This window comes from Monopterus albus, unplaced genomic scaffold (assembly GCF_001952655.1).
Source record: "Monopterus albus unplaced genomic scaffold, M_albus_1.0 scaffold555.1, whole genome shotgun sequence".
NCBI lineage: Eukaryota > Metazoa > Chordata > Actinopteri > Synbranchiformes > Synbranchidae > Monopterus > Monopterus albus.
In genome coordinates this window covers 58754-76154 of record NW_018128435.1, presented here as the reverse complement: position 1 = coordinate 76154, position 17401 = coordinate 58754, and the positions used below count along the sequence as shown (strand labels likewise).

Here is a 17401-nt window from a genome sequence, read left to right as displayed (position 1 = left end):
TAAAAGAGTTCGAGCGCTACTTCCCAACCACAAAGGACCCACGAACTGCCAAGGAATGGATCCGCAACCCATTTGTCAACAAACCAGGTGAATCCAGCAGGTCTGTGCAAGAAGATCAACTGCTGGAGATCGCAAATGACGGCGGCCTTAAAAGTATGTTCGAGACAACAACTCTGCCGGTGTTCAGGATTAAAGTCATGACCGAATACTCTGAGATTTATTATTATATTAACAATATACGTACCGGTCCGCAGTGATAAAAAGGTTGGGGACCACTGGTATAGAGGAAGCAGTGGGGGGGTCAACAGGGGACAGAGTTCAGTAAGGAGACAGCTGTGGGGAAGAAGCTGTTTCTGAGTCTACTGGTTTTGGTCCGGAGGCTCCTGAAGCACCTCCCAGAGGGTAGGAGGTCAAACTGATTAAACAAATAGCTAGAAACAAGCAAAATGAGCATGCCATGCGGACTTTAAACATAATTCATTAATGTCTGTGGCGGCTGCTTTATACTGTATGAGCTCAATGATTATACTGACAAGCAGAAGTGAGGATACACCCAGCAGAGGAACAATGGCCGCTGTGTGACATCATGTGAAAAGGGCCAATTGTATGAATTTAAAGTGTCATCATGGTAACCTACAGTATATTTAGTCTAATGGTTGAAAGCAAAATTAGTTTTTATATTGGTTCATACATTTTTTTTGGATTAATCAGTTAATCATTTAGTCTAAGAAAATAACAGAAAATATTGAAAACTGATCTTCAGTTTCCTAAATCCTGTTTTTTCAACCTATAACCTTTATTTTACCAGGGAAGGCCCATTGTGATTTACAGCTTCTCTTCCAAGGGAGCTCTGGCAAGAAAAAGAAGCTGAAGTATTCAGATATCTATTTTTAAATGAAGAGCAGTCCAAAACAAAGGATAAATTTACATAGATCTAAAACAAGAGCAGAAAATCCTCAGATTTGAGAGGCTTGGATCTGAGGACACTGAGTGTTTTGCTTAATAAATTAATGATTAAAAGACTATGGGGCTATGTATCATCAGAAATGTTGATAGTCTGTTGATTGAGTAGTAGTGAATAAATCACAAATAGTTTTAGTTCTAACTGAAATATTTTGTCAGGAGTCACTTGGTCTTTCCAGTACGGTACTGCAGTGTTGCAGTACTGTTTGGTGTTTACCTGTGGTCCCTAACATGGGGGTTGAGACCTGATAATAGAAGACAATAACACTTACGTTTTCAGTTCTTCTTCTACTCTTTGCTATTTGTATGTCCTTTTTGTCGTATTGGTCGCCGTAGGCAGAGCCAGGGACAAACTCTTACAACTTAGTATTCATTTAAGGGTTCACAAACAGTAAAGGTTGGGAACTATTGGTTTAGATGGTCACTTACTGCTCCGTCTTTTTGCTGAATAAAAATCCAGAAAACATGATGGATGTGTGCACTGACTTTGATGTGAATCCCCTCAACAGCTTGATGTAGTGAGGCAGATGTTATTGGAAGGAAGACGTCCTGCTATTTTTTCCAACTGGTATGAGTCTGGCTCTAGTTCTGTGGCCTTGCTGCATCAAAAAGCCAGATGTATGAGATGAGACCCACCAGATGTATGAGATGAGACCCACCAGCTGGACAGGTGGCCAGTGTAACCAAAGGCACAATGAAAGATTTGCATCTTAGACCAGTGCCAAACACAATCTGAATCTACACTAAGCTAGATTCTGCCCACTCATCATCTTATCTAACTAACTAGCAACAAAAATGCTGTGCTTTACTGTTTCACTAGAAGTGCTTGCAATATTGCTTGATGCTGGGCAAAGGTCTTACAGTGTCAGAGCTGCACAGAGCACCCAGTCTGAGAAAAAGTGAGCTAGATGAGATATCACAAGTGGAGCTTAATTGGCTAAATATGTGGAAACTGATGTGTAGTGCCAGCAAGCAGACCAGTTTAAAGCACTTCCGTAAGATCAAACGTGGTGTAATCCTAGTAGGGCTGTACCTAAGAATTTTGTCAGTCGACTTGGATTCGGCTGTTCAGTCAGACTATTCCTTCTTTTCTTTATATATACTGTGTGTGTGTGTGTGTGTGTGTGTATATGATTCCTTATTGACATATTGCAGAAACGTAAGATAAATGGCTGTGCTGTGGAGATGGGCAAACAAACCAGGTGCACATATGCAAAACAAGCCATATCATTGTGACCATTGATGTCTTTTCTCTTGTTGAAGTAGACTATGATGTTTGAAAACGCGGCCAATAAAGTAAAAATCACACATTTTATGTGGCTTCTCCTAGTGGGTTTTGTTGTCCTTTTTTCCTTGTTCTGGGTGAGAGTTTTATTAAGTATTATATTTGGACCTTAATTTATTCATGCATTGGACAGTGTCACTGGTAAAGTAGTCAACTTTGAGGGGGCATATAATATTGGTTAGTGTGTACAGATGCAGTTGATAAAACCAAATGTGTATGCCAAACAATATTGTTTTTGTAGAGAAATGCCTTTGTTCCTTTTCTCTGAATAATTTTATAACTCTTACTGTATAACAGGTACAGTAGCTAATGGACAAACATTGCTGCAGGGTTTGCACTCTCGAATCCAGGCCTTTCCAAAGATGATGTTTTTGGCAGCACTCAGCTGACAAGTCCCACACACAAAGACTGCCTGCACTCTGCCTAAACAACAAAAAGACTCTGCAGATGCCAAAAGATAAATGTATTCCATGTGATAGAGTGAAAGAACGTGAATACATATGTGAACATTCTAGTCAAAAGGCCATCATCAACACAGCTTACGCTCCATCATTATCAGGGATTCCAGATTCACTCACATTAAACATTTTCACCCAGCACCTCTTCATAAACTTGTAACTTCACTCACAGTTATGAATTAATTTTAATAATCTTTTTGAATACTTTTTTTTGGTATATTTTTGGGGGCATGTTTAAGCCTTTGTTACAGAGAGAGTAGGTCAAAGTGTTTATTTGTCATATGCACAGTTAGGAAACGTGTTTCCCTGTACAATGAATATAATAAGAGAATGTATGCTGCATGGGAGCAGCATGTGCAGCAGTCAACAGTCAATGTGCAATTATGCATGTGCAAACTGAGAATGTAAACAATACAATTCGACAGTACACGACACATTTCCTGGTAATAAACTCCTCAGCTGTTTAGGAGTCTGATGGCGGAGGGAAAGAAAGAGAAATGACTGGAAAAAGACGAGAGACTTGGACACAAACTGGGGACTCGCTTATTCTGAGTCTGTATTTAAATGTAAGTTATATTTGCTTTAGATTGTATGTTGTTTAAGCAATGCCCTTCTTTTCTTCATGTTGATCTTAAGTAGTAGTTGAGAAGTCTGGGTTATTTTGTTAAAGATGTAAAAGTGCTGTTTTTTTTTTTCAACATTGGGTCAGTAGCCAAATTTGATTTTTATTAATCATTTGGTCTTTAAAATGTTGTCAGAATTTAAATAAAACCATTACAATTTCCCTGCAGTCTAAAGTGATGTCATCACATGGTTTGATTACCAGTCCAAAACATGAAGATTTCCACTTTATTATGACAAAAGCAAAAGTACCTGGTACTATTTCTAGTGTCACCTCCGATGAGGTTCCAAGCGAGCTGAGGCAATACCAAAGGGTGACGTGTAAACACTGCAGATTACTGAATGGTCAGAAATTTGTCACTACTATGTGGCCATCATGCCGCTGATGAACCCAGATGTTTACATGTGATGAAACCAGTCGCTCGTTCTTAATTTGTTCATAATAGTAGCTGGCACTTCTCCCTCATGAGGGTAAAATTTATGGTAACAGTTCCATCCATCCATTATCTATGCTGCTTATTCCTGAATAGGGTTACAGAGGGGCTGTAGCCAGCCCCAGCTAACATTAGGTGAGAGGTGGGGTCCACCAGCTGACACTTGAAGACAGACACACATGTGCACTCCTGCTTACTCCTACGGGCAATTTAGTCACCAGTCAACCTAAGCTGCATGTCTTTGAACTGTGGGAGGAAGCCGGAGTACCCAGAGAGAACCCACGCAGGCACAGGGAGAACCTTCTTGCTGTGAGGCAACAGTGCTAACTGCTGCTGCCCACTGACAGTTACCGTTACCATATAATATGCGCTAGCTGGCACATTAGCAGGTCATCACATCTCCAAAAATGTCAGAGCAAATTTGTAATTACTTGTAAAGCTTGACCACATATTCAAAAACTAGGTGGTTATTTTCTCCCCTGAAAAGCTATCATAACTTAATAAAAAAAAAGCATAATAATAGTCCCAAGGATGAAAATCATAACAGCTTTGAGCCTGCCCTGCCACAGTGGACCACTGACTTCATGGAAGTTTCCTGCAGCGTTGCTATGGCAACCAGCTACACTGCAGGGGGACCATCTGCATTGGAAAACAAAGCAGCTGGTACCAAAAGCAAGTAGAGTTGGGCAGAGTCGAGTCAAGTTGAGCCGGTACCAGGCGATGGAAATGGGGCTGTAGACAGCTGCTGTAGCTGTAGCTGTGTGTCTGGACAGGACTGGACATAGATTTTATAGGCATCCTGGCTTCCTGTTGTGCATGGTATTTCAGGACATCCAGAGATGATGTGTTGTTATATGCTGTTACTACACAAGTAAGAAAAATACTCTTGAGCAAAAACTTGTGCCTGAAATACTGGATACGTCAACCACAGAATCTGTCCATTCTCATTCTACTGCATTGCAGATTTTCCTTCGATATTAACAGCATGTCCTCAGCACTAGGCTGGTCAGCCTTGATTTAAAATGGTCCTTTGACTTTGGCTCTGACTTTTCCAATTAGTTTTTTATGGTTAATTTTTCTCCCAGGGAGCCATCCTCTGTTGCTACAATCACTCCCTGTAATTCAGTCCTCTCTCTATAGCCATGTGAGCAGTACCCTCTCTCCTAGTTATGCAAGTGTTTATTAAGCACATAACCATTCTCATCTGTCTCTTTAGAGGCCCAAACAGAATTATGTTGGACTTGAACTTTGGAAAGAAAGCTGTTTTTATTGCTTGCATCTAATGAGCCCACAGAGAATTTAAAGAACCTGTGCAAAACAATACAATGTGGTGACTGATGTGATATGACTATAGGCATGCATTGTAATTTATATTGCACCATAAAAAGCTTGTCTGGTCAGTCACTGGACTGACCGCTCTGTGGGCCTGTCATCACCAGTACATCTTTCCAAATTAAAAAACAAATACAAAATCATATGTTAATTCATTTATGAAAGGAATAGTTCAACATTTTGGGAAAATTGCTTACTTGCTTTCTTACTAAGAGTTAGATGTCAGCACCACTGCTTATACACTAAATATGAACCTAGAGCCAGCAGATGTTAGCATGCAAACTGGAAATGGTTACACTGTCTAGTGCTGTCCAAAGCCATCCAGATCCACCTGGTAGCACCTGTAAGGTCATTGATTACCACCTTGTATGAGTGTGTACTGTGTGCAGAATTGAGGTTTAGAAATGCTACATGGTAATGTGCATGGTTACTTCTGCAGTTACTGAGTGCAATGATTTCCTTCAATCTTCTTGTCACTGAGAGAGTGCCAGGCACTGGCGGGAACTCCAGGATTCCAGGAAGTCACTGAAATAGCTCTGTATATTACCTCCCAATAAAACCTTGGTGTTTGTACACTTCAGTTTCTGTACTTCTGCTTCGAGTAAGAGTATTTACTAAAATGTTGAACCCTTTAAAAAACTGAAGTTAAAGTGAAACTGTGTGTCAGATTACTACATGTTACTGTGGGGGAAGAAATGACACCAGGCAAACCAAAAAATGCCTTTTAAAAGATCTGGACTGAAGGGGCTATTGTGTGTGTGTGTGTGTGTGTGTATTAGCAATGTGAGGGTCCTTTTTTTTTAACCCTGCCATCAGTTGTTGACTGCGTTACACTCAGTTTGCTGTTGTGTAGCATATGGGAGATAAAAGTGTTTATCAAGTCCATTACTCCTGCTGACCCCAGGCAGCTCTTACTTTCACTACTCATTTTCTCTAATTTATTATCCCTTTCACTTAAAGTAATGAAACTGGTAAAGAGAAGTGGTTAAAGAAGCTAGAGTTTAAATTCCCAGTGCATTCCTACATCCGGTTATCTATCCAGTTAATAGTGAAACAGCTGCTGCTCAGTATGCTCCTACTGTGCCACATTTGATATTTAGTGTATTTTTACAGTCACAACTTTTACTTTTTGCAGTTATGTCATTACAGTACAGTGCATATTTGTAATGTGTGTCTACCCAACATGCTGGACATTGCTGTGGGTGTGTGGGAGGTGTGCATGGCTCCACCAGGTGGGTAAACTGCTGTTTAAACCTGGAGGCATATGGGCTCTGATGCCCTCTACAGGCTGGTGTCAGAATAGTTTGACTAGATGTCAGTAACCTAAGCATGGCATGATTTTGTTTAAGAGCAGCTTAAGTCCTCCTTTTGTGTTTATAAGCAGTATACAGGCATATAATAAATGTTTTATAACACATTACATATTACATGTTAAGATGGCGCCGACAGCTGTGGCTGCCTGCCTTGCGTACAAGACGGCGCCAACAGCTGTGGCTGCCTGCCTTGCGTACTTGTGCTCTCTTGTGTGTGTTGTTTTTCTTCATTTCCTCGGTCTTTTGCAACCCATCCTGGATTACTTTCACCAGGGAATTGCTAAACATCAGACAACTCACACTAAACTACCTTTCTCCGACCGTTGTGAATGAGGAATGCTGTGTGGACATTCTGATTGAAGGCGGAGTGGCATTCTACGGGAGCTGAAGAAAACGCCGTCGAGGGAAGCAGGCAGGAGCGCTTGTCAGTTTACGCCAGAGAGGGACCTGAACTCCACTCCCGTCTATCCACCTAGCGAATGAACTCATTCTTGTCAACAGGATTAACTCTGACTTCGCACTCTCTGCTGCTTTATGCTTCACGGAGACTTGGCTCAGCGACTCCATCTCGAACAAAGCAATTCAAGTACCGGGCTTCCAGAAGTACAGAGCTGATCGCGTAATGGAACTGTCTGGGAAAATGAGAGGAGGGGGTCTCTGTTTCTACATTAAACTACAATATAGTTCCAGTCTCTCAAATGATCATAGAAGTTGGTGGACACACTAACAAGTATCAACAAAACATTAGCATTTATAAGTAAGGTGTCTGCTATTTACTGCTGTTCAGTTTGCAGTGTATTAAATTGTATTTCTATTTTTCACTGTTCTCTCTCTATAACAAGTTAGAAGGCTTCGGAGTGTGACAGAATTCAAAGTGGACAGTACAGCAATGGAAACAGCAGTAGTTTAATTTTAGTGACCTTTTTTCCCCCTCATTTGATCTTTGTATAATAAAACTGAAGTTCTGCGCTCATCACTTTGGGTAATTTAATGAATGAGTGTGTTAGAATTTCTGAAGAAACCAGAGCAGAAAAATAAGACACACAGCATTATCCTTACAAATAAACAAACTACCTCTGGGCATTAGGACTTGACAGGTGTTTGTGCTGGATTAACGGGGAGCTGTGCTCCTGACTCCGCTCAGCCTAACTCAATATACTTTTTATTTTGACAATATAGTACTACGAGTTTTTGGTATCCTGACATCCTCATGATTTAAATTTAAATACAGATGGATTATTAGTTTTTTATATGTTCTCATGATTAGTGCTGTCAATCGATTAAAATATTTAATCACATGCTTGTCCATAGTTAACTCCCATTTAATCCCACATTTTTTATGTGTTCTAAAGTGGTGGAAAGTAACTTAACCAATTTACTCAAGTACTGTACTTAAGTACACTTTTGAGGTATTGGTACTTTTATATCCAGACTCATACCAGTTGGTATTTTATTTTCTGTTATTTTATTACTTTGACTTCACTACATTTTAGAGGCAAATATTGTACTTTTTACTCCACCACATCTATTTTATAACTTTAGTTACTTTTCATAACCAGATGAATACAAAAGATAATTATAAGACCTCATTGATCTATGGTGGAAAATTCACAAGCTACCCTGCAGTACTTCAAATTAAATGCATATAAGCTCATCAAAACTAGCTCCTCGTTTACCAGCTGCAACATTAAATGTGATATACACAATAATGCATCAGCAATTATAATACAGTAATATGATATACAGGAATGTGAAGTGTGCCATTCAGCATAATGACTGCTTTTAATACTTTGTGTTACTTTTGTACTTAAGCAACTTTTGCAGGACTTTTACTTGTAACAGAGTATATTTTTAGACAGTTGTATTGCTGCTTTTACTTTAAGTAAAGGATCTAAGTACTTCTTCCACCACTTGTTCTAAATGTACCTTAAAGGTTACCCTGAGGTAACTGTGATCAATGAGAGAAGTCCAGTAGTCTCCGATGAGCGCAACCGTGTTTGTCGGCCCCAGCGCCTCTTCCACTTTAGCTTTCTCATCTTCATACAAGTTGTGTATCTTGGTTACAGCGGTGGCTCTCAAAGGCAATTCATATGTGCCGTCTTTGGAATGGACTTCAAGCAGACCCTCGTCCTCCACAGTGTTAATCAGCCTGCAAGCTTGAAGCTGAACTTCCCATTCAGAAGCCCCTTTTCTTTATACATTTCTGCTGCTGTGTTGCTTCCTGGTTTCCCAAACTACAGGGCGGACCGAGGGTCATAATCACAGAATGTGTGTCTATTAATTGCACATTAAAAATATTTGTGGTGTTAGGAGGAATTTGCGTTACCTTGTTGTTATTACGTTAACTTTGACAGCCCTACTCACGATACATTTAATTTAAGCAGTGTTTTTTTTAACTATGTTTTTTTTTTTTTACAGTGAGATCACACTGAGAGCACACACAATTGCAGATCAAACTGCAGGTTTTCTGAACAGTTGTTGAAGACCTCTGAATGAATAATCTCTGTGTCTTTACAGTCACCGATGTGGAGCTGAAACGGCTAAAGGATGCCTTCAAGAGAACCAGCGGCCTCTCCTATTACATGACCCAGCAGTGCTTCTACAGGGAAGTGCTGGGAGATGGAGTTCCCCCTAAAGTTGCAGAGGTGAGCAACAGTTCAGTCAATACAAATTCATGGGTACAGTAAACTGCCATCCAAGTAATTCAGGTTAAAGTAGTCTTTGCAGTGCTCTCAGGGACAAATGAGATATAGATGGTGTATCCCTTCTCAAGTATAAGCCCATCATAGAGCACTTTTTGTGCAAGTGAGTAACCCTTTAACTTGAGAAGAAATTGGTGAAGACTTTGACTATGGGTGCTGTGGGACATAGAGATCACTATTGGCCTAGGGTTCTTAACAGAGGCCACGGTGCTGGGGTGATAACTGGGTTCAGTCACAGCAGCCATTTTTGCCTGGAGTGCTCTTGTGGCCTCCACCCTTAATGAAAGCCATACATCCAGAGAAGAACTACGACTAAGTTCTGTGGCTGACTCCTTGATAAACTGAAAAGAACTGATAATACCTCTTCTTTGATCTGTAGTCTTCCTCTAATTGTTTAACCCCCAACTATCACTAGAGGACTTATGTCCCATGAAAAGGCATCATTACTCCCTTAATTTTTGAATTTTTCTGTTGAAAGAGCAGGATGGGTCTGGACATAGGACCACAAGGGATCAGTGTTACCCAGTGTGCCAGTGCTTATACAAAAAGGTGGTAGCAAAAATGAAAATAATTCTTTAAAATACATTCCGGTCCTGAATTGCACTGAGCTATGATGGGTTTTTTTTTTAAAGCAAATACTTATATGCATGACCCATTTCTCAAATTTTTCCCAGACATGATGTCATGCTTAGTTACTGCATGTGCAGTGTTATCAGTCAGTCACTGTCAACCGTTGAGCTGAATCAGACAGATCTTAGATACTAGGACAGTGTAAACAGTCACCTCACTCATTAATTCTGTGGCTTTTACCCTTGTGATGCAGCAGCTCTGCTGTTTTTCCAGGTAATGCTATGTCCATCAAAGCGTGACAGTCTTCTGACTTTTGCGGAGACATGGCAGCTCTCTTTAAGCCATTATGCCACTGCCTACCTTTGTAGCACTTGTTGGTTACCTCTGTTAACCAAACAGCTGTAGACTCCTCCTCCTTCTCCATTTGCATCAGTTACTGCAGTGACAGTGGCCCAGATGTAAGGTTACCACTGGTCTCAGAAACATGGCTGCAGCACAGTCTGACTGTGCAAAGAAAGTTTGAGCCTAATCAGTCAAGAAGCAGATGTTCTTTTAAATGGGCAGAAATCTCTGTAGCCATTCAAAAACCAGATATATCTCGAGGGTAAATGTGTTCTTTTTTTCAGTGTATGTTTGTGTTCAGCTATTGTCATTTAGAGGGGATACAGAATTCTTTTATGCACTGGTTACAAATAGAATTAGTGTTTCAAAGAGGAATCAGCTCAAATTTGATTGTAATCCCATCAGTTGGGCTATTTTCTAGAGCTTAGTGCCACTTTATATTTTCAGTTAGGTGTTGAAAATTGAAAGATTAATGTTAATATTGACCAGTCATTATTTGATTTTTGGAATAATGGTTATTACTATAGTGTTCAGTAATGTTCTTAATTGTGTACTGTGGCTTTGAGAGTCACGCTCAGTACAAGTTCAAAGTGTTTATTTGTCATATGCACAGTAGGAAACGTGTTTCCCTGTACAGTGAAATTCTTACTTTGCCGTCCACACGAATGCCACAAAATACAAATGAAATATAAAGTAGATAAATAAGTAAGACAAAATCTAAGGCACTTTAAGCAGCAATGCAGCAAATCCTAGCTCTTAGCTCGTCCAGTTTGTTTTCCAGAGACACTGCGTTAACTAGGAAGAGGCTGGGTAATGGCGGTCGTTGTTGTTGTTGTTGCTGGAGTAGACGATGGCTTGTAGCTCCGGTGGTATGAAACCAGTAAATTCCTAGTGGCTTAGTGAGTTGGTGATATCCAGCAATGCCTGTCTGTTGTATGTAAGCAGTGCATGACATTTGGCTTAGTTTGTTTTGAAAAAGATTCTGAAAGGTTTTGGAAGCGCATGGTTTTCTTACCGTACGTCCGTAACATGTTTCTTTTTGACAGTATTCAAGTCTTATTATTATTATGTCCTATTATGTTATGACTTGTGGAATTTTGCTATGTTTGTTTTTGAGCCGTTAAATTAAACCAAGATGTCATTCTTGCAATTATTGCGGAAGTGGACTTTTATGTGGCTTGATGAAGTGTATATAATGCTGGAAGAGGAAGAGACATGTGCACGGAGCGAGTAAGACACGTTTGCTATCACCCTTAAAAAATTCACCCTCCATAGGTGTGTTTTGGACATATAATTTGCAGTATGCAGAATGAATGACAACCAGCACACTGGAGTTTAATCCCATTTTACTGTGGGGGAATCATTAGAATAATTAAATTTGCTGATACTTTGCTGAGTGACATGGTCATGCAGTGAATAGCATTGTCTCCTCACAGCAAGAAGGTTCCAGGTTTGAGCCCCTGCTGACCCGGGGACTTTCTGTGCAGAGTTTGCATGTTCTGGCTGTGCTTGTGTGGGTTCTCTCTGGGTACTCCGGTTTCCTCCCACAGTTCAAAGACATGCAGCTTAGGTTGAATGGTGTCTCTAAATCATCCATAGGAGTGAGTGTGAGTACATGTGGTTGTTTGTCTACATGTCAGCCCTATTCTGGATAAGTGATATAGATAATGGATGGATACTTTGCTATTTATAATTATATTATATGATATTATCATGATATGATATATGTGGTATGAATGTAGCAGGGTGGTGGGTTAAGAAATTTGAATGCACAGTATGGCACACTACTTAGTTGTTTTTAAACCATAAGTGAAGCTGCTCTGCTGGGTGTGACCCACTGATAAGAAATCACATTTTATTTGTATAGCGCCAAATCACAACAGAAGTCATCTCAGGACACTTTGCAAAGTAAGGTCTAGACCTTACTCTTATCACTATTATTACAGAGGGAAAATCCAACAAATCCCCATTGAGCAAGCACTTGGCGACAGTAGGGAGGAACGACAGTGGGGAGGAAAAACTCCCTTTAACGGAAGAAACCTCTGACAGACCCCAGCTCTTGGTGGGCGGCCTTCTGCCTGGACTGGTTGGGGTGAGAGAGAAAAGAAGGAAAGCAACAGGACACAACAAACAATCAAACACTGGTCAGGTTGATGTGGCCGGTGACTGCTCGTCAGAGACATAGAGCTCCAGAGCCAGGGCTACCTGGTTTGTACTTGTACATGGCCCCACTACATTAACTCACTGACTGCAGAGTCTCCTCTCCATGGCTGACATGCATAGCAGACATACTGCTCTATAAATACTTTTAAAATCCAATGTGAAATGTAATGGGCTGTATCAGAAACGGCCTTATCTCATATTTTACAATTGAGAACTGATTTAGTTCTAGACTGTCTTCTACTCCTCTTAAATGACATCAACACATTTTTTTATTGAAAAAAATATGCAAATATTTTATTATATTTGATCTACAAAAACTCCATTCTCTGTGTATGTGACTTGGAGTCTTCAAGTTTATACGTCATATTTGTGTAAGTTTCTTGCTGGCACATGATTGGCTTTCACTGTAGTTGTGATGTCACAAAATCATCCTGTATGCACATGTTGCAACTGGACTGTAAGGTTAACACAAACCTTTTCAGCAGGTGAATGTGAAAACATTTTTATAATGTCAGACTATGCACATCTGCATAATTCTGCACAGTCAAGCTCAGACATCCAAGTTAAGTATTTCTGTAGACACTATCACCATATTGGAGTATCTGCATCTTAACATACTTTTACAATTCTTTATAAAAAACTGGACTGGTTCTTGTTGGCTTAACACAGGGGTGTTAAACTCAATCGCACAGGGGGCCAAAACTCAAAGCATAGGTTGCGGGCCGAACAGGATAAAAATTTATTGAACAGACTAAAACTAAACCTTTTTTGAACATAAATATGAATTGAAATAGACAGGATACAATATTATTCCAAAATAAATGACCTTTAACTTAAAATCAGCAACCGTATTTCTGCTAAGGCTTACATTTGCAAACACCTGCTTTTTGTCTGGACACAAGACGTCGCACACTTTCATCATGCAGCTCTTCAGAAACTCTCCCTCGGTAAATGTCCGGGCTGATTTTCTCCTCTGGAATTTGTAGTGTGTGTGTTATCAGCACGTCATATCGCCGGGCCATTAAAAAAAGATATATAAAATGATCTCGCGGGCCGGATGTAATTGTATGCTGGGCGAGATGTGGCCTACGAGCCTTGAGTTTGACACGTGGCTTAACAGATGTGCAGTCAGAATACACTTAATGGCCTCCTGGTGTAGGGTCAGCTCACACATCTGCATTATCTGCTGCTGTTTTTTAAAATCTGCTTTTTTTTTGGCTTGCCCACACTGTCATTGTCCATCCTTCTTTTGCTCCCTTTACTCAAAGGTCAAAGTGTTTATTTGTCACATGCACAGTTAGGAAACGTGTTTCCCTGTACAATGAAATTCTTACTTTGCCGTCCACATGAATGCCACACAATACAAGTGAAGTATAAAGTAGATGAGCAATAACACAAATATGCAGTAAAATCACAAATCTAAGGCACTTTAAAGCAGCAAGTGAAGGAAGCAAATAAAAATACAAGAACACAATATAATGCAGAGAGAATATATGCTATGTGGGAGCTGTGGAGTGCAAATACTCAGCAGTAAGTGTACAATTATGCATGTGCAAAATGAGTATGTAAACAGTACAGATTGAATCACATGCGGTAGATCCTGAGTCAGCTGTTTAGGAGTTTGATGGCAGTCAGAAAAAAAGAGCTTTTCAGTCTAGAAGTCCTGCATTTCACACTCCTGAGCCTCTGACCGGAGAGTCGGGGTATGAACAGTCTGTGCTGAGGGTGGGTGGGGTCCTTGAGGATTGAATGATTGATTGATTGATTTTATTCTTTCAAACATGCAGAACAGAACAAATGAACAAATGACAACAACACACATAATTACACATATCCAACCAATGCTAATCCAAAATCAGTTTGCTTACACATATTACATGTTTGAATGGAGTAGGAAGAAGTCAGACTTATCCAGTCCTACCCCATGACATCATATTATACAAAATTTCATGCATCATTGGCTGCAAGCAGTATCTCTACATAGATAAAACAGAGTGTTTCCTTAATGCCTTCTCGAATAAATCTTATTCTTGCATATATCTTGTATAACACATACATTTATATTTATATTTAAATTCCTCAATTGTAGTACTGTTTTTCATGTCCACAGTTAAATTATTCCATAATTTGACCCCACTTATAGAAATACAAAATCTTTTTTTGGTTGTACGTATAGCATGAACTTTTATAGGATGGAGGCAGCTTTCTATGCACCCTGCCATGGTAAATTCTCCGCAGAGAGGGCAGTGGAGTCCTGGTGATCTTCTTTACCACTCTCTGCAGGCGCTTGCGGTCCATAGCAGTTGTGCTGCCATACCAGACAGTGATGCAGCTGGTCAAGATGCTCTCGACGATGCAGCTGTAGAAGTTGCAAAGGATCCTAGGCAACATGCCAAACCTCCTCAGGAAGTACTGCTGCCGTTGGGCCTTCTTGACCAGCTGTGTGGTGGTAAGTGTCCAAGTGAGGTCCTCACTGATGTGGAAGCTGCTCACCCTCTCCACTTCGAACCCCCGGATGAACAGTGGCTGATGAGATCTCCTCTCCTTCCTCATGTCCACTATCATCTCCTTCGTCTTGTTCGTGTTGAGGCTCAGATTAGTTTTATCTTTATTCCTTTACTCTTTAAATAAAATTCCTGTCCGTAATTTCAGTAACTATAGGTTACATAGTTGCTCATGTGTGTGGGTTGGAAGATGAAATAAAGACTGAAAGAGATTATGCTTGAACCAGAACATAATTTCTTAATGCACATGTGGACCCACAAACAGTTTGATATGCTGTGCCACAGCTCCTCTGTCAGTGTGCCCGCTGTTATGCTGTCAAAGTGTAAATTCTCTTTGGGAAATGGGACACAGCCTCGCACAGTCAGTACTTCATAATGCGTTTCTCAAATGTTTTATACTTTTCACAGAGGTTGTCTTTAACATGTTCCATGTTATTGTTTGTGAACTACAGTCGGTTGACATGGAAATGAGAGAAAGATGTAGTCAAACTCACTTGTGACAGTGGATGACTTTGGTCAATTCTGCTCTGAGCCAACAAGCTTGACGCTCATTCACATGTTGACACAGTTTGATTGACTTCTGCTAAATTGTTGATCATGACGAAAACGGTGTGAACACAAGGTGAGTGTGAAGTCATCTGTGTTTTTCATAGTCTGCTGTTTTGTGTGTTATAGGTTATCTACACCTCATTCGGAGGCTCATCTAAAGGGCTGCACTTCAATAATTTGATTGTGGGTCTGGTGCTTCTGACCAGAGGACGTAATGAGGAGAAGACCAAGTGTAAGTCGTTTATCACGAATTAATAGTCTGTCTTGAGGCATTGTGTTGGTTTCATGTTGTCCCCTAATTATCTGTATAATTGCCTGTCTATATACAGTTTATGGATGTTTCCTGTCAATATCAATCTTTGAAATGTCTTTGAAAAAGAAGAATGTAAGGTATTAAGGGACCAAGTTGGCCAAACATCTGCCAGATTAGTTGTCGTTGCATGTGAAGTTTAAAGGGGATCGCCTCTTAAGCTCCTGATTGAACAAAGATCTGGCTATAAGACGGTCAGTTCGGTTTCTGGCCATTCAGAGAGCTCGGTCAGCTGTCTGCATTTCGAACATCAACATGGTCTTATTTCCCACATGGCTTATGTTGGGAGATCCATAAGTTTCCTGTTCCTGCAGTAATCATACTCACCGTTGAGAAGACAACTCTGGTAGTTGGTGACTCCATAGTCAGAAACGTGAAGCTAGAGACACCAGCGGCCATAGTCAAATGTATTCCTGGGGCCAGAGCTGGCGACATCAAATCCTATTTGAAGCTGCTAACCAAGGATAAGTGTAAATACAGTAAGTTCTATTTTGTATAGCTGTTGCTGTTGGGTTTATCCCTCCTGTATGCACAGTCCTGAAGAGATTTCTTTCACACCCTGTGCCCTGCACTGGGCTGTCTCCAATCAGGTCCACTGTTGTGGCATAAATGCCAGTGTGACCTGAGTGTGACCCTCTTTTTCTTCAGCTGTCTAAAGAGCTGTCTAAAAATCTTCAAACGCTGGACTTCAGCGCTGCACCACCACCACCGTTTGCCAAGGCTGTGATACGGGCCTCATCATGCCCGGCAACCCACACCCCCGCTGCGAGGCCTGCTGGCACCCGGGCCGCTTGCCCTTTCTGTGCTTGCTTGCCTGTGGTGGAGAAGCAGCGTCAGGCCGAGGCGTTCGCAGCTGTCAGAGAGCGTGACCCTGATGATGACGGCAGTTGGGCAAACTGAGGTGACTATCTCTTGGTGGATGACGACTCCTCCGCTCTTACAGGACCAAGTCACCGCCCGCCTCTCAGACCATATCCACATGTGTGCATCCCAGGCAGCCATGGCGATCAACAGCGTAGCGCTTCTCTCTGTGTCCACCTCCTCACTCTCTCCCCACAGAGGCAGCAGAGGAAATTGGAAAAGCTATGGCTGCAATAATGACTCTCCTCTACACTGCCACAGTGGCAACAGCCTGATTCTGAAATTTCTATTGCTATGCAGATGATACTTAGTTGTATTTATATATGAACCCATATGAATGAGATCAGCTGGTTGCTTAGAGCAACGGGTCTTCACAAACGTTAACCACATGGTCCCGGACACTGTAGACCCCCTCCAGTTTGCCTACCACCCCAACAGATCAGTGGACAATGCAACGGCTCTGGCTTTATTCTATAACCTGAAACAACTGGACAACAGCAGTAAGTATGCTAGGATGCTCTTCCTGGATTATAGTTCTGCATTCAACACCATTCGCCCGGGCAGGCTGATTGGGAAGATGACAGACCGCAGTGTCCCAACTCCCACCTGTGACTGGATTCTGGACTTCCTGACTGAAAGACCACAAGTGGTCAGAATGGGAGGCCAGGTGTCTGCTGAGCTCACAATCAGCACAAGCTCACCGCAGGGCTGATGTCTCAGCCCCAAATTCTTCACCTTGTACACTCATGACGTTGTCTCCAACCATGACAACACCATCATCGTTAAATATGCTGATGACAGCATGGGAGCCGTGGGGGGCGAGTTGGGTTACAGAAGCTTGGTGACCGACATTCTGGTTTATGGAGAGCATAATGACCTCATCCTCAATATAAACAAGACAAAAGATATAATAATACACTTCAGGAAGAACCCCTCCCCTCTGCTGCCTCTGACCATCAAAGGGACTGAGGTGGAGAGGACTGACAGCCACAAG

At 41.2% G+C, this 17401-nt stretch overlaps 1 protein-coding gene across 1 annotated transcript in view; it reads left to right on the top strand.

The window, feature by feature from the left end:
* The window catches only part of LOC109953151 (ubiquitin carboxyl-terminal hydrolase 32-like), an 85008-nt gene that overhangs the window by 11969 nt on the left and 55638 nt on the right, over nt 1-17401 (top strand). Inside the window, 2 exon segments of the mRNA XM_020588564.1 lie at nt 8924-9051; nt 15363-15468. Of these exon segments, the coding sequence (XP_020444220.1) occupies nt 8924-9051; nt 15363-15468 (234 nt within the window).